Consider the following 20,529-nt stretch of genomic DNA (forward strand, 5'->3'; position numbering starts at 1 on the left):
ATATGGCAGGAGGCGAGGTGATGGGATCAGAGTAGGGAGTACATGGCAGGAGGCGAGGTTATGGGATCAGAGTAGAGAGCAGATGGCCTGAGGTGATGGGATCAGAGTAGGGAGCACATGGCAGGAGGCGAGGTGATGGGATCAGAGTAGGGAGCACATGGCAGGAGGCGAGGTGATGGGATCAGAGTAGGGAGCAGATAGCAGGAGGCGAGGTGATGGGATCAGAGTAGGGAGCAGATGGCAGGAGGGGAGGTGATGGGTTAAGAATAGGGAGCAGATAGCAGGAGGCGAGGTGATGGGATCAGAGTAGGGAGCAGATGGCAGGAGGCGAGGTGATGGGATCAGAGTTGGGAGCACATGGCAGGAGGGGAGGTGATGGGATCAGAGTAGGGAGCACATTGCAGGAGGGGAGGTGATGGGATCAGAGTAGGGAGCACATGGCAGGAGGGGAGGTGATGGGATCAGAATAGGGAGCACATGGCAGGAGGCAAGGTGATGGGATCAGAGTAGGGAGCACATGGCAGGAGGCGAGGTGATGGGATCAGAGTAGGGAGCACATGGCAGGAGGCGAAGTGATGGGATCAGAGTAGGGAGCACATGGCAGGAGGCGAGGTGATGGGATCAGAGTAGGGAGCAGATGGCAGGAGGCGAGGTGATGGGATCAGAGTAGGGAGCACATGGCAGGAGGCGAGGTGATGGGATCAGAGTAGGGAGCACATGGCAGGAGGCGAGGTGATGGGATCAGAGTAGGGAGCACATGGCAGGAGGCGAGGTGATGGGATCAGTATAGGGAGCACATGGCAGGAGGCGAGGTGATGGGATCAGAGTAGGGAGCACATGGCAGGAGGTGAGGTGATGGGATCAGAATAGGGAGCAGATAGCAGGAGGCGAGGTGATGGGATCAGAGTAGGGAGCACATGGCAGGAGGTGATGGGATGAGAGTAGGGAGCACATGGCAGGAGGTGATGGGATGAGAGTAGGGAGCACATGGCAGGAGGCGAGGTGATGGGATCAGAGTAGGGAGCACATGGCAGGAGGCGAGGTGATGGGATGAGAGTAGGGAGCACATGGCAGGAGGTGATGGGATGAGAGTAGGGAGCACATGGCAGGAGGCGAAGTGATGGGATCAGAGTAGGGAGCACATGGCAGGAGGCGAGGTGATGGGATCAGAGTAGGGAGTACATGGCAGGAGGCGAGGTTATGGGATCAGAGTAGGGAGCAGATGGCAGGAGGGGAGGTGATGGGATAAGAATAGGGAGCAGATAGCAGGAGGCGAGGTGATGGGATCAGAGTAGGGAGCACATGGCAGGAGGCGAGGTGATGGGATCAGAGTTGGGAGCACATGGCAGGAGGCGAGGTGATGGGATCAGAGTAGGGAGCAGATGGCAGGAGGCGAGGTGATGGGATGAGAGTAGGGAGCACATGGCAGGAGGTGAGGTGATGGGATCAGTGTAGGGAGCACATGGCAGGAGGGGAGGTGATGGGATCAGAGTAGGGAGCACATGGCAGGAGGCGAGGTGATGGGATCAGAGTAGGGAGTACATGGCAGGAGGCGAGGTGATGGGATCAGAGTAGGGAGCAGATGGCAGGAGGCAAGGTGATGGGATCAGAGTAGAGAGCACATGGCAGGAGGCGAGGTGATGGGATCAGAGTAGGGAGTACATGGCAGGAGGCGAGGTGATAGGATCAGAGTAGGGAGTACATGGCAGGAGGCGAGGTGATGGGATCAGAATAGGGAGCACATGGCAGGAGGCGAGGTGATGGGATCAGAGGAGGGAGCACATGGCAGGAGGCGAGGTGATGGGATCAGAGTAGGGAGCACATGGCAGGAGGCGAGGTGATGGGATGAGAGTAGGGAGCACATGGCAGGACGTGAGGTGATGGGATCAGTGTAGGGAGCACATGGCAGGAGGCGAGGTGATGGGATCAGAGTAGGGAGTACATGGCAGGAGGCGAGGTGATGGGATCAGAGTAGGGAGCAGATGGCAGGAGGCGAGGTGATGGGATCAGAGTAGGGAGTACATGGCAGGAGGCGAGGTGATAGGATCAGAGTAGGGAGTACATGGCAGGAGGCGAGGTGATGGGATGAGAGTAGGGAGCACATGGCAGGAGGCAAAGTGATGGGATCAGAGTAGGGAGCACATGGCAGGAGGCGAGGTGATGGGATCAGAGTAAGGAGTACATGGCAGGAGGCGAAGTGATGGGATCAGAGTAGGGAGCATATGGCAGGAGGCGAGGTGATGGGATCAGAGTAGGGAGCACATGGCAGGAGGCGAGGTAATGGGATCAGTGTAGGGAGCACATGGCAGGAGGCGAGGTGATGGGATCAGAGTAGGGAGTACATGGCAGGAGGCGAGGTGATGGGATGAGAGTAGGGAGCACATGGCAGGAGGCGAAGTGATGGGATCAGAGTAGGGAGCACATGGCAGGAGGCGAGGTGATGGGATCAGAGTAGGGAGTACATGGCAGGAGGCGAGGTTATGGGATCAGAGTAGGGAGCAGATGGCAGGAGGTGATGGGATCAGAGTAGGGAGCACATGGCAGGAGGCGAGGTGATGGGATCAGAGTAGGGAGCACATGGCAGGAGGCGAGGTGATGGGATCAGAGTAGGGAGCAGATAGCAGGAGGCGAGGTGATGGGATCAGAGTAGGGAGCAGATGGCAGGAGGGGAGGTGATGGGTTAAGAATAGGGAGCAGATAGCAGGAGGCGAGGTGATGGGATCAGAGTAGGGAGCAGATGGCAGGAGGCGAGGTGATGGGATCAGAGTTGGGAGCACATGGCAGGAGGGGAGGTGATGGGATCAGAGTAGGGAGCACATGGCAGGAGGGGAGGTGATGGGATCAGAGTAGGGAGCACATGGCAGGAGGGGAGGTGATGGGATCAGTGTAGGGAGCACATGGCAGGAGGGGAGGTGATGGGATCAGAGTAGGGAGCACATGGCAGGAGGCGAGGTGATGGGATCAGAGTAGGGAGTACATGGCAGGAGGCGAGGTGATGGGATCAGAGTAGGGAGCAGATGGCAGGAGGCAAGGTGATGGGATCAGAGTAGAGAGCACATGGCAGGAGGCGAGGTGATGGGATCAGAGTAGGGAGTACATGGCAGGAGGCGAGGTGATAGGATCAGAGTAGGGAGTACATGGCAGGAGGCGAGGTGATGGGATCAGAATAGGGAGCACATGGCAGGAGGCGAGGTGATGGGATCAGAGGAGGGAGCACATGGCAGGAGGCGAGGTGATGGGATCAGAGTAGGGAGCACATGGCAGGAGGCGAGGTGATGGGATGAGAGTAGGGAGCACATGGCAGGAGGTGAGGTGATGGGATCAGTGTAGGGAGCACATGGCAGGAGGCGAGGTGATGGGATCAGAGTAGGGAGTACATGGCAGGAGGCGAGGTGATGGGATCAGAGTAGGGAGCAGATGGCAGGAGGCGAGGTGATGGGATCAGAGTAGGGAGTACATGGCAGGAGGCGAGGTGATAGGATCAGAGTAGGGAGTACATGGCAGGAGGCGAGGTGATGGGATGAGAGTAGGGAGCACATGGCAGGAGGCAAAGTGATGGGATCAGAGTAGGGAGCACATGGCAGGAGGCGAGGTGATGGGATCAGAGTAAGGAGTACATGGCAGGAGGCGAAGTGATGGGATCAGAGTAGGGAGCATATGGCAGGAGGCGAGGTGATGGGATCAGAGTAGGGAGCACATGGCAGGAGGCGAGGTAATGGGATCAGTGTAGGGAGCACATGGCAGGAGGCGAGGTGATGGGATCAGAGTAGGGAGTACATGGCAGGAGGCGAGGTGATGGGATGAGAGTAGGGAGCACATGGCAGGAGGCGAAGTGATGGGATCAGAGTAGGGAGCACATGGCAGGAGGCGAGGTGATGGGATCAGAGTAAGGAGTACATGGCAGGAGGTGAAGTGATGGGATCAGAGTAGGGAGCATATGGCAGGAGGCGAGGTGATGGGATCAGAGTAGGGAGTACATGGCAGGAGGCGAGGTTATGGGATCAGAGTAGGGAGCAGATGGCAGGAGGTGATGGGATCAGAGTAGGGAGCACATGGCAGGAGGCGAGGTGATGGGATCAGAGTAGGGAGCACATGGCAGGAGGCGAGGTGATGGGATCAGAGTAGGGAGCAGATAGCAGGAGGCGAGGTGATGGGATCAGAGTAGGGAGCAGATGGCAGGAGGGGAGGTGATGGGTTAAGAATAGGGAGCAGATAGCAGGAGGCGAGGTGATGGGATCAGAGTAGGGAGCAGATGGCAGGAGGCGAGGTGATGGGATCAGAGTTGGGAGCACATGGCAGGAGGGGAGGTGATGGGATCAGAGTAGGGAGCACATGGCAGGAGGGGAGGTGATGGGATCAGAGTAGGGAGCACATGGCAGGAGGGGAGGTGATGGGATCAGAATAGGGAGCACATGGCAGGAGGCAAGGTGATGGGATCAGAGTAAGGAGTACATGGCAGGAGGCGAAGTGATGGGATCAGAGTAGGGAGCATATGGCAGGAGGCGAGGTGATGGGATCAGAGTAGGGAGTACATGGCAGGAGGCGAGGTTATGGGATCAGAGTAGAGAGCAGATGGCCTGAGGTGATGGGATCAGAGTAGGGAGCACATGGCAGGAGGCGAGGTGATGGGATCAGAGTAGGGAGCACATGGCAGGAGGCGAGGTGATGGGATCAGAGTAGGGAGCAGATAGCAGGAGGCGAGGTGATGGGATCAGAGTAGGGAGCAGATGGCAGGAGGGGAGGTGATGGGTTAAGAATAGGGAGCAGATAGCAGGAGGCGAGGTGATGGGATCAGAGTAGGGAGCAGATGGCAGGAGGCGAGGTGATGGGATCAGAGTTGGGAGCACATGGCAGGAGGGGAGGTGATGGGATCAGAGTAGGGAGCACATTGCAGGAGGGGAGGTGATGGGATCAGAGTAGGGAGCACATGGCAGGAGGGGAGGTGATGGGATCAGAATAGGGAGCACATGGCAGGAGGCAAGGTGATGGGATCAGAGTAGGGAGCACATGGCAGGAGGCGAGGTGATGGGATCAGAGTAGGGAGCACATGGCAGGAGGCGAAGTGATGGGATCAGAGTAGGGAGCACATGGCAGGAGGCGAGGTGATGGGATCAGAGTAGGGAGCAGATGGCAGGAGGCGAGGTGATGGGATCAGAGTAGGGAGCACATGGCAGGAGGCGAGGTGATGGGATCAGAGTAGGGAGCACATGGCAGGAGGCGAGGTGATGGGATCAGAGTAGGGAGCACATGGCAGGAGGCGAGGTGATGGGATCAGTATAGGGAGCACATGGCAGGAGGCGAGGTGATGGGATCAGAGTAGGGAGCACATGGCAGGAGGTGAGGTGATGGGATCAGAATAGGGAGCAGATAGCAGGAGGCGAGGTGATGGGATCAGAGTAGGGAGCACATGGCAGGAGGTGATGGGATGAGAGTAGGGAGCACATGGCAGGAGGTGATGGGATGAGAGTAGGGAGCACATGGCAGGAGGCGAGGTGATGGGATCAGAGTAGGGAGCACATGGCAGGAGGCGAGGTGATGGGATGAGAGTAGGGAGCACATGGCAGGAGGTGATGGGATGAGAGTAGGGAGCACATGGCAGGAGGCGAAGTGATGGGATCAGAGTAGGGAGCACATGGCAGGAGGCGAGGTGATGGGATCAGAGTAGGGAGTACATGGCAGGAGGCGAGGTTATGGGATCAGAGTAGGGAGCAGATGGCAGGAGGGGAGGTGATGGGATAAGAATAGGGAGCAGATAGCAGGAGGCGAGGTGATGGGATCAGAGTAGGGAGCACATGGCAGGAGGCGAGGTGATGGGATCAGAGTTGGGAGCACATGGCAGGAGGCGAGGTGATGGGATCAGAGTAGGGAGCAGATGGCAGGAGGCGAGGTGATGGGATGAGAGTAGGGAGCACATGGCAGGAGGTGAGGTGATGGGATCAGTGTAGGGAGCACATGGCAGGAGGGGAGGTGATGGGATCAGAGTAGGGAGCACATGGCAGGAGGCGAGGTGATGGGATCAGAGTAGGGAGTACATGGCAGGAGGCGAGGTGATGGGATCAGAGTAGGGAGCAGATGGCAGGAGGCAAGGTGATGGGATCAGAGTAGAGAGCACATGGCAGGAGGCGAGGTGATGGGATCAGAGTAGGGAGTACATGGCAGGAGGCGAGGTGATAGGATCAGAGTAGGGAGTACATGGCAGGAGGCGAGGTGATGGGATCAGAATAGGGAGCACATGGCAGGAGGCGAGGTGATGGGATCAGAGGAGGGAGCACATGGCAGGAGGCGAGGTGATGGGATCAGAGTAGGGAGCACATGGCAGGAGGCGAGGTGATGGGATGAGAGTAGGGAGCACATGGCAGGAGGTGAGGTGATGGGATCAGTGTAGGGAGCACATGGCAGGAGGCGAGGTGATGGGATCAGAGTAGGGAGTACATGGCAGGAGGCGAGGTGATGGGATCAGAGTAGGGAGCAGATGGCAGGAGGCGAGGTGATGGGATCAGAGTAGGGAGTACATGGCAGGAGGCGAGGTGATAGGATCAGAGTAGGGAGTACATGGCAGGAGGCGAGGTGATGGGATGAGAGTAGGGAGCACATGGCAGGAGGCAAAGTGATGGGATCAGAGTAGGGAGCACATGGCAGGAGGCGAGGTGATGGGATCAGAGTAAGGAGTACATGGCAGGAGGCGAAGTGATGGGATCAGAGTAGGGAGCATATGGCAGGAGGCGAGGTGATGGGATCAGAGTAGGGAGCACATGGCAGGAGGCGAGGTAATGGGATCAGTGTAGGGAGCACATGGCAGGAGGCGAGGTGATGGCATCAGAGTAGGGAGTACATGGCAGGAGGCGAGGTGATGGGATGAGAGTAGGGAGCACATGGCAGGAGGCGAAGTGATGGGATCAGAGTAGGGAGCACATGGCAGGAGGCGAGGTGATGGGATCAGAGTAAGGAGTACATGGCAGGAGGTGAAGTGATGGGATCAGAGTAGGGAGCATATGGCAGGAGGCGAGGTGATGGGATCAGAGTAGGGAGTACATGGCAGGAGGCGAGGTTATGGGATCAGAGTAGGGAGCAGATGGCAGGAGGTGATGGGATCAGAGTAGGGAGCACATGGCAGGAGGCGAGGTGATGGGATCAGAGTAGGGAGCACATGGCAGGAGGCGAGGTGATGGGATCAGAGTAGGGAGCAGATAGCAGGAGGCGAGGTGATGGGATCAGAGTAGGGAGCAGATGGCAGGAGGGGAGGTGATGGGTTAAGAATAGGGAGCACATGGCAGGAGGGGAGGTGATGGGATCAGAGTAGGGAGCACATGGCAGGAGGGGAGGTGATGGGATCAGAGTAGGGAGCACATGGCAGGAGGGGAGGTGATGGGATCAGTGTAGGGAGCACATGGCAGGAGGGGAGGTGATGGGATCAGAGTAGGGAGCACATGGCAGGAGGCGAGGTGATGGGATCAGAGTAGGGAGTACATGGCAGGAGGCGAGGTGATGGGATCAGAGTAGGGAGCAGATGGCAGGAGGCAAGGTGATGGGATCAGAGTAGAGAGCACATGGCAGGAGGCGAGGTGATGGGATCAGAGTAGGGAGTACATGGCAGGAGGCGAGGTGATAGGATCAGAGTAGGGAGTACATGGCAGGAGGCGAGGTGATGGGATCAGAATAGGGAGCACATGGCAGGAGGCGAGGTGATGGGATCAGAGGAGGGAGCACATGGCAGGAGGCGAGGTGATGGGATCAGAGTAGGGAGCACATGGCAGGAGGCGAGGTGATGGGATGAGAGTAGGGAGCACATGGCAGGAGGTGAGGTGATGGGATCAGTGTAGGGAGCACATGGCAGGAGGCGAGGTGATGGGATCAGAGTAGGGAGTACATGGCAGGAGGCGAGGTGATGGGATCAGAGTAGGGAGCAGATGGCAGGAGGCGAGGTGATGGGATCAGAGTAGGGAGTACATGGCAGGAGGCGAGGTGATAGGATCAGAGTAGGGAGTACATGGCAGGAGGCGAGGTGATGGGATGAGAGTAGGGAGCACATGGCAGGAGGCAAAGTGATGGGATCAGAGTAGGGAGCACATGGCAGGAGGCGAGGTGATGGGATCAGAGTAAGGAGTACATGGCAGGAGGCGAAGTGATGGGATCAGAGTAGGGAGCATATGGCAGGAGGCGAGGTGATGGGATCAGAGTAGGGAGCACATGGCAGGAGGCGAGGTAATGGGATCAGTGTAGGGAGCACATGGCAGGAGGCGAGGTGATGGGATCAGAGTAGGGAGTACATGGCAGGAGGCGAGGTGATGGGATGAGAGTAGGGAGCACATGGCAGGAGGCGAAGTGATGGGATCAGAGTAGGGAGCACATGGCAGGAGGCGAGGTGATGGGATCAGAGTAAGGAGTACATGGCAGGAGGTGAAGTGATGGGATCAGAGTAGGGAGCATATGGCAGGAGGCGAGGTGATGGGATCAGAGTAGGGAGTACATGGCAGGAGGCGAGGTTATGGGATCAGAGTAGGGAGCAGATGGCAGGAGGTGATGGGATCAGAGTAGGGAGCACATGGCAGGAGGCGAGGTGATGGGATCAGAGTAGGGAGCACATGGCAGGAGGCGAGGTGATGGGATCAGAGTAGGGAGCAGATAGCAGGAGGCGAGGTGATGGGATCAGAGTAGGGAGCAGATGGCAGGAGGGGAGGTGATGGGTTAAGAATAGGGAGCAGATAGCAGGAGGCGAGGTGATGGGATCAGAGTAGGGAGCAGATGGCAGGAGGCGAGGTGATGGGATCAGAGTTGGGAGCACATGGCAGGAGGGGAGGTGATGGGATCAGAGTAGGGAGCACATGGCAGGAGGGGAGGTGATGGGATCAGAGTAGGGAGCACATGGCAGGAGGGGAGGTGATGGGATCAGAATAGGGAGCACATGGCAGGAGGCGAGGTGATGGGATCAGAGTAGGGAGCACATGGCAGGAGGCGAAGTGATGGGATCAGAGTAGGGAGCACATGGCAGGAGGCGAGGTGATGGGATCAGAGTAGGGAGCAGATGGCAGGAGGCGAGGTGATGGGATCAGAGTAGGGAGCACATGGCAGGAGGCGAGGTGATGGGATCAGAGTAGGGAGCACATGGCAGGAGGCGAGGTGATGGGATCAGAGTAGGGAGCACATGGCAGGAGGCGAGGTGATGGGATCAGTATAGGGAGCACATGGCAGGAGGCGAGGTGATGGGATCAGAGTAGGGAGCACATGGCAGGAGGTGAGGTGATGGGATCAGAATAGGGAGCAGATAGCAGGAGGCGAGGTGATGGGATCAGAGTAGGGAGCACATGGCAGGAGGTGATGGGATGAGAGTAGGGAGCACATGGCAGGAGGTGATGGGATGAGAGTAGGGAGCACATGGCAGGAGGCGAGGTGATGGGATCAGAGTAGGGAGCACATGGCAGGAGGCGAGGTGATGGGATGAGAGTAGGGAGCACATGGCAGGAGGTGATGGGATGAGAGTAGGGAGCACATGGCAGGAGGCGAAGTGATGGGATCAGAGTAGGGAGCACATGGCAGGAGGCGAGGTGATGGGATCAGAGTAGGGAGTACATGGCAGGAGGCGAGGTTATGGGATCAGAGTAGGGAGCAGATGGCAGGAGGGGAGGTGATGGGATAAGAATAGGGAGCAGATAGCAGGAGGCGAGGTGATGGGATCAGAGTAGGGAGCACATGGCAGGAGGCGAGGTGATGGGATCAGAGTTGGGAGCACATGGCAGGAGGCGAGGTGATGGGATCAGAGTAGGGAGCAGATGGCAGGAGGCGAGGTGATGGGATGAGAGTAGGGAGCACATGGCAGGAGGTGAGGTGATGGGATCAGTGTAGGGAGCACATGGCAGGAGGGGAGGTGATGGGATCAGAGTAGGGAGCACATGGCAGGAGGCGAGGTGATGGGATCAGAGTAGGGAGTACATGGCAGGAGGCGAGGTGATGGGATCAGAGTAGGGAGCAGATGGCAGGAGGCAAGATGATGGGATCAGAGTAGAGAGCACATGGCAGGAGGCGAGGTGATGGGATCAGAGTAGGGAGTACATGGCAGGAGGCGAGGTGATAGGATCAGAGTAGGGAGTACATGGCAGGAGGCGAGGTGATGGGATCAGAATAGGGAGCACATGGCAGGAGGCGAGGTGATGGGATCAGAGGAGGGAGCACATGGCAGGAGGCGAGGTGATGGGATCAGAGTAGGGAGCACATGGCAGGAGGCGAGGTGATGGGATGAGAGTAGGGAGCACATGGCAGGAGGAGAGGTGATGGGATCAGAGTAGGGAGTACATGGCAGGAGGCGAGGTGATGGGATCAGAGTAGGGAGTACATGGCAGGAGGCGAGGTGATGGGATCAGAGTAGGGAGCAGATGGCAGGAGGCGAGGTGATGGGATCAGAGTAGGGAGTACATGGCAGGAGGCGAGGTGATAGGATCAGAGTAGGGAGTACATGGCAGGAGGCGAGGTGATGGGATGAGAGTAGGGAGCACATGGCAGGAGGCAAAGTGATGGGATCAGAGTAGGGAGCACATGGCAGGAGGCGAGGTGATGGGATCAGAGTAAGGAGTACATGGCAGGAGGCGAAGTGATGGGATCAGAGTAGGGAGCATATGGCAGGAGGCGAGGTGATGGGATCAGAGTAGGGAGCACATGGCAGGAGGCGAGGTGATGGGATCAGTGTAGGGAGCACATGGCAGGAGGCGAGGTGATGGGATCAGAGTAGGGAGTACATGGCAGGAGGCGAGGTGATGGGATCAGAGTAGGGAGCAGATGGCAGGAGGCGAGGTGATGGGATCAGAGTAGGGAGTACATGGCAGGAGGCGAGGTGATAGGATCAGAGTAGGGAGTACATGGCAGGAGGCGAGGTGATGGGATGAGAGTAGGGAGCACATGGCAGGAGGCAAAGTGATGGGATCAGAGTAGGGAGCACATGGCAGGAGGCGAGGTGATGGGATCAGAGTAAGGAGTACATGGCAGGAGGCGAAGTGATGGGATCAGAGTAGGGAGCATATGGCAGGAGGCGAGGTGATGGGATCAGAGTAGGGAGCACATGGCAGGAGGCGAGGTAATGGGATCAGTGTAGGGAGCACATGGCAGGAGGCGAGGTGATGGGATCAGAGTAGGGAGTACATGGCAGGAGGCGAGGTGATGGGATGAGAGTAGGGAGCACATGGCAGGAGGCGAAGTGATGGGATCAGAGTAGGGAGCACATGGCAGGAGGCGAGGTGATGGGATCAGAGTAAGGAGTACATGGCAGGAGGTGAAGTGATGGGATCAGAGTAGGGAGCATATGGCAGGAGGCGAGGTGATGGGATCAGAGTAGGGAGTACATGGCAGGAGGCGAGGTTATGGGATCAGAGTAGGGAGCAGATGGCAGGAGGTGATGGGATCAGAGTAGGGAGCACATGGCAGGAGGCGAGGTGATGGGATCAGAGTAGGGAGCAGATAGCAGGAGGCGAGGTGATGGGATCAGAGTAGGGAGCAGATGGCAGGAGGGGAGGTGATGGGTTAAGAATAGGGAGCAGATAGCAGGAGGCGAGGTGATGGGATCAGAGTAGGGAGCAGATGGCAGGAGGCGAGGTGATGGGATCAGAGTTGGGAGCACATGGCAGGAGGGGAGGTGATGGGATCAGAGTAGGGAGCACATGGCAGGAGGGGAGGTGATGGGATCAGAGTAGGGAGCACATGGCAGGAGGGGAGGTGATGGGATCAGTGTAGGGAGCACATGGCAGGAGGGGAGGTGATGGGATCAGAGTAGGGAGCACATGGCAGGAGGCGAGGTGATGGGATCAGAGTAGGGAGCAGATGGCAGGAGGCGAGGTAATGGGATCAGAGGAGGGAGCACATGGCAGGAGGCGAGGTGATGGGATCAGAGTAGGGAGTACATGGCAGGAGGCGAGGTGATGGGATCAGAGTAGGGAGCAGATGGCAGGAGGCAAGGTGATGGGATCAGAGTAGAGAGCACATGGCAGGAGGCGAGGTGATGGGATCAGAGTAGGGAGTACATGGCAGGAGGCGAGGTGATAGGATCAGAGTAGGGAGTACATGGCAGGAGGCGAGGTGATGGGATCAGAATAGGGAGCACATGGCAGGAGGCGAGGTGATGGGATCAGAGGAGGGAGCACATGGCAGGAGGCGAGGTGATGGGATCAGAGTAGGGAGCACATGGCAGGAGGCGAGGTGATGGGATGAGAGTAGGGAGCACATGGCAGGAGGTGAGGTGATGGGATCAGTGTAGGGAGCACATGGCAGGAGGCGAGGTGATGGGATCAGAGTAGGGAGTACATGGCAGGAGGCGAGGTGATGGGATCAGAGTAGGGAGCAGATGGCAGGAGGCGAGGTGATGGGATCAGAGTAGGGAGTACATGGCAGGAGGCGAAGTGATGGGATCAGAGTAGGGAGCATATGGCAGGAGGCGAGGTGATGGGATCAGAGTAGGGAGCACATGGCAGGAGGCGAGGTAATGGGATCAGTGTAGGGAGCACATGGCAGGAGGCGAGGTGATGGGATCAGAGTAGGGAGTACATGGCAGGAGGCGAGGTGATGGGATGAGAGTAGGGAGCACATGGCAGGAGGCGAAGTGATGGGATCAGAGTAGGGAGCACATGGCAGGAGGCGAGGTGATGGGATCAGAGTAAGGAGTACATGGCAGGAGGTGAAGTGATGGGATCAGAGTAGGGAGCATATGGCAGGAGGCGAGGTGATGGGATCAGAGTAGGGAGTACATGGCAGGAGGCGAGGTTATGGGATCAGAGTAGGGAGCAGATGGCAGGAGGTGATGGGATCAGAGTAGGGAGCACATGGCAGGAGGCGAGGTGATGGGATCAGAGTAGGGAGCACATGGCAGGAGGCGAGGTGATGGGATCAGAGTAGGGAGCAGATAGCAGGAGGCGAGGTGATGGGATCAGAGTAGGGAGCAGATGGCAGGAGGGGAGGTGATGGGTTAAGAATAGGGAGCAGATAGCAGGAGGCGAGGTGATGGGATCAGTAGGGAGCAGATGGCAGGAGGCGAGGTGATGGGATCAGAGTTGGGAGCACATGGCAGGAGGGGAGGTGATGGGATCAGAGTAGGGAGCACATGGCAGGAGGGGAGGTGATGGGATCAGAGTAGGGAGCACATGGCAGGAGGGGAGGTGATGGGATCAGAATAGGGAGCACATGGCAGGAGGCAAGGTGATGGGATCAGAGTAGGGAGCACATGGCAGGAGGCGAGGTGATGGGATCAGAGTAGGGAGCACATGGCAGGAGGCGAAGTGATGGGATCAGAGTAGGGAGCACATGGCAGGAGGCGAGGTGATGGGATCAGAGTAGGGAGCAGATGGCAGGAGGCGAGGTGATGGGATCAGAGTAGGGAGCACATGGCAGGAGGCGAGGTGATGGGATCAGTATAGGGAGCACATGGCAGGAGGCGAGGTGATGGGATCAGAGTAGGGAGCACATGGCAGGAGGTGAGGTGATGGGATCAGAATAGGGAGCAGATAGCAGGAGGCGAGGTGATGGGATCAGAGTAGGGAGCACATGGCAGGAGGTGATGGGATCAGAGTAGGGAGCACATGGCAGGAGGTGATGGGATCAGAGTAGGGAGCACATGGCAGGAGGTGATGGGATGAGAGTAGGGAGCACATGGCAGGAGGTGATGGGATGAGAGTAGGGAGCACATGGCAGGAGGCGAGGTGATGGGATCAGAGTAGGGAGCACATGGCAGGAGGTGATGGGATCAGAGTAGGGAGCACATGGCAGGAGGCGAGGTGATGGGATGAGAGTAGGGAGCACATGGCAGGAGGTGATGGGATGAGAGTAGGGAGCACATGGCAGGAGGCGAGGTGATGGGATCAGAGTAGGGAGCACATGGCAGGAGGTGATGGGATCAGAGTAGGGAGCACATGGCAAGAGGGGAGGTGATGGGATCAGAGTAGGGAGCACATGGCAGGAGGTGATGGGATCAGAGTAGGGAGCACATGGCAGGAGGTGAGGTGATGGGATCAGAGTAGGGAGCACATGGCAGGAGGTGATGGGATCAGAGTAGGGAGCACATGGCAGGAGGCAAGGTGATGGGATCAGAGTAGGGAGCACATGGCAGGAGGCAAGGTGATGGGATCAGAGTAGGGAGCACATGGCAGGAGGCAAGGTGATGGGATCAGAGTAGGGAGCACATGGCAGGAGGCAAGGTGATGGGATCAGAGTAGGGAGCACATGGCAGGAGGCAAGGTGATGGGATCAGAGTAGGGAGCACATGGCAGGAGGTGATGGGATCAGAGTAGGGAGCACATGGCAGGAGGTGATGGGATCAGAGTAGGGAGCACATGGCAGGAGGTGATGGGATCAGAGTAGGGAGCACATGGCAGGAGCCGGGCAGCTGTGTAAAGAGGATGATCACACATGGTCTCAATTACGGTCACTCACGAGACCATTCCAGCAATCTTAACCCCAAAAACAAAGAACAGGAGAAAAACAAGGACCATTGAGGACGCGGATTCCTAGATGACAGGGACCGAGGGCCCTGTACCCTGCGGCGGAGGCACCGGGGGCTTCTCCAGGCACCTTGGTAGGATGGTTACCTGCAAATCCAGGGGAACGTAAAGGGGGTCTCCGGCCTGAGGGAGCTTCTCATAGACTTTATATTATTTTTAAAGATCTCTGCTGTCAGTCAATGTTAAACGGTATTCAATGTACTCCTATCAACTGGGAGTTGTAGTGTCTGGATGTAACAAGTTATATGTATATTTATAACCTTAGTGGTCTTTGGTTATCATGGCCCACCCTGTATAAGGCTAACCTTAATGGTCTCTTGTTATCATGGCCCACCCTGTATAAGGCTAACCTTAATGGTCTCTTGTTATCATGGCCCACCTTGTATAAGGCTAACCTTAATGGTCTCTGGTTATCATGGCCCACCTTGTATAAGGCTAACCTTAGTGGTCTCTGGTTATCATGGCCCACCCTGTATAAGACTAACCTTAGTGGTCTCTGTTATCATGGCCCACCCTGTATAAGGCTAACCTTAGTGGTCTCTGTTATCATGGCCCACCCTGTATAAGGCTAACCTTAGTGGTCTCCGTTTATCATGGCCCACCCTGTATAAGGCTAACCTTAGTAGTCTCTGGTTATCATGGCCCACCCTGTACAAGGCTAACCTTAGTGGTCTCCGGTTATCATGGCCCACCCTGTATAAGGCTAACCTTAGTAGTCTCTGGTTATCATGGCCCACCCTGTATAAGGCTAACCTTAGTGGTCTCTGGTTATCATGGCCCACCCTGTATAAGGCTAACCTTAGTGGTCTCTGTTATCATGGCACACCCTGTATAAGGCTAACCTTAGTGGTCTCTGTTATCATGGCACACCCTGTATAAGGCTAACCTTAGTGGTCTCTGGTTATCATGGCCCACCCTGTATAAGGCTAACCTTAGTGGTCTCTGTTATCATGGCACACCCTGTATAAGGCTAACCTTAGTGGTCTCTGTTATCATGGCACACCCTGTATAAGGCTAACCTTAGTGGTCTCCGGTTATCATGGCCCACCCTGTATAAGGCTAACCTTAGTGGTCTCTGTTATCATGGCACACCCTGTATAAGGCTAACCTTAGTGGTCTCTGTTATCATGGCACACCCTGTATAAGGCTAACCTTAGTGGTCTCTGGTTATTATGGCCCACCCTGTATAAGGCTAACCTTAGTTGTATCTGTTATCATGGCCCACCCTGTATAAGGCTAACCTTAGTGGTCTCTGTTATCATGGCACACCCTGTATAAGGCTAACCTTAGTGGTCTCTGGTTATTATGGCCCACCCTGTATAAGGCTAACCTTAGTGGTCTCTGGTTATCATGGCCCACCCTGTATAAGGCTAACCTTAGTAGTCTCTGGTTATCATGGCCCACCTTGTATAAAGCTAACCTTATTAGTCTCTGGTTATCATGTCCCACCCTGTATAAGGCTAACCTTAGTGGTCTTTGGTTATCATGGCCCACCCTGTATAAGGCTAACCTTAATGGTCTCTTGTTATCATGGCCCACCTTGTATAAGGCTAACCTTAGTGGTCTCTGGTTATCATGGCCCACCCTGTATAAGACTAACCTTAGTGGTCTCTGGTTATCATGGCCCACCCTGTATAAGACTAACCTTAGTGGTCTCTGTTATCATGGCCCACCTTGTATAAGGCTAACCTTAGTGGTCTCTGGTTATCATGGCCCACCCTGTATAAGGCTAACCTTAGTAGTCTCTGGTTATCATGGCCCACCCTGTACAAGGCTAACCTTAGTGGTCTCCGGTTATCATGGCCCACCCTGTATAAGGCTAACCTTAGTAGTCTCTGGTTATCATGGCCCACCCTGTATAAGGCTAACCTTAGTGGTCTCTGGTTATCATGGCCCACCCTGTATAAGGCTAACCTTAGTGGTCTCTGTTATCATGGCACACCCTGTATAAGGCTAACCTTAGTGGTCTCTGGTTATTATGGCCCACCCTGAATAAGGCTAACCTTAGTTGTATCTGTTATCATGGCCCACCCTGTATAAGGCTAACCTTAGTGGTCTCTGTTATCATGGCACACCCTGTATAAGGCTAACCTTAGTGGTCTCTGTTATCATGGCACACCCTGTATAAGGCTAACCTTAGTGGTCTCCGGTTATCATGGCCCACCCTGTATAAGGCTAACCTTAGTGGTCTCTGTTATCATGGCACACCCTGTATAAGGCTAACCTTAGTGGTCTCTGTTATCATGGCACACCCTGTATAAGGCTAACCTTAGTGGTCTCTGGTTATTATGGCCCACCCTGTATAAGGCTAACCTTAGTTGTATCTGTTATCATGGCCCACCCTGTATAAGGCTAACCTTAGTGGTCTCTGTTATCATGGCACACCCTGTATAAGGCTAACCTTAGTGGTCTCTGGTTATTATGGCCCACCCTGTATAAGGCTAACCTTAGTGGTCTCTGGTTATCATGGCCCACCCTGTATAAGGCTAACCTTAGTGGTCTCTGTTATCATGGCACACCCTGTATAAGGCTAACCTTAGTGGTCTCTGTTATCATGGCCCACCCTGTATAAGGCTAACCTTAGTGGTCTCTGTTATCATGGCACACCCTGTATAAGGCTAACCTTAGTGGTCTCTGTTATCATGGCACACCCTGTATAAGGCTAACCTTAGTGGTCTCTGGTTATTATGGCCCACCCTGTATAAGGCTAACCTTAGTTGTATCTGTTATCATGGCCCACCCTGTATAAGGCTAACCTTAGTGGTCTCTGTTATCATGGCACACCCTGTATAAGGCTAACCTTAGTGGTCTCTGGTTATTATGGCCCACCCTGTATAAGGCTAACCTTAGTGGTCTCTGGTTATCATGGCCCACCCTGTATAAGGCTAACCTTAGTTGTATCTGTTATCATGGCCCACCCTGTATAAGGCTAACCTTAGTGGTCTCTGTTATCATGGCACACCCTGTATAAGGCTAACCCTAGTGGTATCTGTTATCATGGCCCACCCTGTATAAGGCTAACCTTAGTGGTCTCCGGTTATCATGGCCCACCCTGTATAAGGCTAACCTTAGTAGTCTCCGGTTATCATGGCCCACCCTGTATAAGGCTAACCTTAGTGGTCTCTGTTATCATGGCACACCCTGTATAAGGCTAACCCTAGTGGTATCTGTTATCATGGCCCACCCTCTATAAGGCTAACCTTAGTAGTCTCTGTTATCATGGCACACCCTGTATAAGGCTAACCCTAGTGGTCTCTGGTTATCATGGCCCACCCTGTATAAGGCTAACCCTAGTGGTCTCTGGTTATCATGGCCCACCCTGTATAAGGCTAACCTTAGTGGTCTCTGGTTATCATGGCCCATCCTGTATAAGACTAATCTTAGTGGTCTCCGGTTATCATGGCCCACCTTGTATAAGGCTAACCTTAGTAGTCTCTGGTTATCATGGCCCACCCTGTATAAGGCTAACCTTAGTAGTCTCCGGTTATCATGGTCCACCTTGTATAAGGCTAACCTTAGTGGTCTCCGGTTATCATGGCCCACCCTGTATAAGTATAAGGCTAACCTTAATAGTCTCCGGTTATCATGACCCACCTTGTATAAGGCTAACCTTAGTGGTCTCTGGTTATCATGGCCCATCCTGTATAAGACTAATCTTAGTGGTCTCCAGTTATCATGGCCCACCCTGTATAAGGCTAACCTTAGTGGTCTCTGGTTATCATGGCCCATCCTGTATAAGACTAATCTTAGTGGTCTCCAGTTATCATGGCCCACCCTGTATAAGGCTAACCTTAGTGGTCTCTGGTTATCATGGCCCATCCTGTATAAGACTAATCTTAGTGGTCTCCGTTTATCATGGCCCACCCTCTATAAGGCTAACCTTAGTAGTCTCTGGTTATCATGGCCCACCCTATATAAGGCTAACCTTAGTGGTCTCTGGTTATCATGGCCCACCCTGTATAAGGCTAACCTTAGTGGTCTCTGGTTATCATGGCCCACCCTGTATAAGGCTAACCTTAGTGGTCTCCGGTTATCATGGCCCACCCTCTTTAAGGCTAACCTTAGTAGTCTCTGGTTCTCATGGCTCACCCTGTATAAGGCTAACCTTAGTGGTCTCTGGTTATCATTGCCCATCCTGTATAAGGCTAACCTTAGTAGTCTCCGGTTATCATGGTCCACCTTGTATAAGGCTAACCTTAGTGGTCTCCGGTTATCATGGCCCACCCTGTATAAGTATAAGGCTAACCTTAATAGTCTCCGGTTATCATGACCCACCTTGTATAAGGCTAACCTTAGTGGTCTCTGGTTATCATGGCCCATCCTGTATAAGACTAATCTTAGTGGTCTCCAGTTATCATGGCCCACCCTGTATAAGGCTAACCTTAGTGGTCTCTGGTTATCATGGCCCATCCTGTATAAGACTAATCTTAGTGGTCTCCAGTTATCATGGCCCACCCTGTATAAGGCTAACCTTAGTGGTCTCTGGTTATCATGGCCCATCCTGTATAAGACTAATCTTAGTGGTCTCCGTTTATCATGGCCCACCCTCTATAAGGCTAACCTTAGTAGTCTCTGGTTATCATGGCCCACCCTATATAAGGCTAACCTTAGTGGTCTCTGGTTATCATGGCCCACCCTGTATAAGGCTAACCTTAGTGGTCTCTGGTTATCATGGCCCACCCTGTATAAGGCTAACCTTAGTGGTCTCCGGTTATCATGGCCCACCCTCTTTAAGGCTAACCTTAGTAGTCTCTGGTTATCGTGGCCCATCCTGTATAAGGCTAACCTTAGTGGTCTCCGGTTATCATGGCCCACCCTGTATAAGGCTAACCTTAGTAGTCTCCGATTATCATGGCCCACCCTGTATAAGGCTAACCTTAGTGGTCTCCGGTTATCTTGGCCCATCCTGTATAAGGCTAACCTTAGTGGTCTCTGGTTATCGTGGCATATCCTGTATAAGGCTAACCTTAGTAGTCTCCGATTATCGTGGCCCACCCTGTATAAGGCTAACCTTAGTGGTCTCCGTTGTAATGGCCCACCCTGTATAAGGCTAACCTTAGAAGTCTCTGGTTATCGTGGCCCACCCTGTATGAGGCTAACCTTAGTGGTCTCCGGTTATCATGGCCCACCTTGTATAAGGCTAACCTTAGTGGTCTCTGGTTATCATGGCCCACCCTGTATAACTCTAACCTTAGTGGTCTCTGGTTATCATGGCCCACCCTGTATAAGGCTAACCTTAGTGGTCTCTGGTTATCGTGGCCCATCCTGTATAAGGCTAACCTTAGTGGTCTCCATCAATTCTACTTAACCTGACCCCATAGCAGCTGCACGCACTCCTCTCCTGAAACCCTCTGCGCTGCTTAGGACGCCGATCCCTCCACTCTGTCTCTGACCTTCCTTGCTTTCCCATCACCTGGAGTCCTGTCCTCATGTATATCTTCCTGTGCAGCACACTTCTTTCCTGAAATCCTCTGTGCTCCAGTAACGTCCTCCTCCTGGGTCTATCTCCATCCTGGTGCATTTTCCAGCCTTTCCAGCAGAAATGTACAAGTGTCTCCTGCCATCTAGTGGTCAGAGGCAGTACTACATCAAATAGGAACCTGCACAACTTTCTAGTCTGTGGCCCAAAGGGGGCGGCGGATCCATAAAGACCCTATTTGTTGGTATATGATTCCATTGTTTCTTTTTACAGAAATGTAGCTGAGTGAAGCCGGCGGCCGTGAAGAGAAGTGGGGGTCCGCACACGTGGAGGGTCCGCAGAATGTATCTCCGCATTTTCCTGCTGGCTTTTTTGACTGGACGATCGAGCTCAGAAGTCATACCTGGTAAGGACAGATTGAGGACCTCTCTTTTCATCTATCAATTTCTCTCCCGCTTGCTGTCACTGAATAGAAACATTTGTAATAACATCCGGATAGATGTAATGCTTCTCACCGGGGAAGGTTTGCTACATTGTATCAGTCTGGACAGCATGGCCTCCGGACTGATACATCCGGACAGGGAAGGGCTGTGATGTGTTCCCTCCATGGCTGGTATTTGTTTTACAGTCTCCCCCCTTCTA

At 54.7% G+C, this 20,529-nt stretch overlaps 1 protein-coding gene across 1 annotated transcript in view; it reads left to right on the forward strand.

Annotated features, from left to right (window-relative positions):
- LOC142251574 (discoidin domain-containing receptor 2-like) overlaps positions 1-20,529 on the forward strand; it is a 174,551-nt gene that overhangs the window by 122,996 nt on the left and 31,026 nt on the right. Inside the window, exon 3 of the mRNA XM_075324502.1 lies at positions 20,161-20,293. Coding sequence (XP_075180617.1) covers positions 20,230-20,293 — 64 coding nt within the window. The 5' untranslated portion in view covers positions 20,161-20,229. The remainder of the gene's footprint in view (positions 1-20,160; positions 20,294-20,529) is intronic.

Source organism: Anomaloglossus baeobatrachus, chromosome 9 (assembly GCF_048569485.1).
Source record: "Anomaloglossus baeobatrachus isolate aAnoBae1 chromosome 9, aAnoBae1.hap1, whole genome shotgun sequence".
Lineage (NCBI taxonomy): Eukaryota > Metazoa > Chordata > Amphibia > Anura > Aromobatidae > Anomaloglossus > Anomaloglossus baeobatrachus.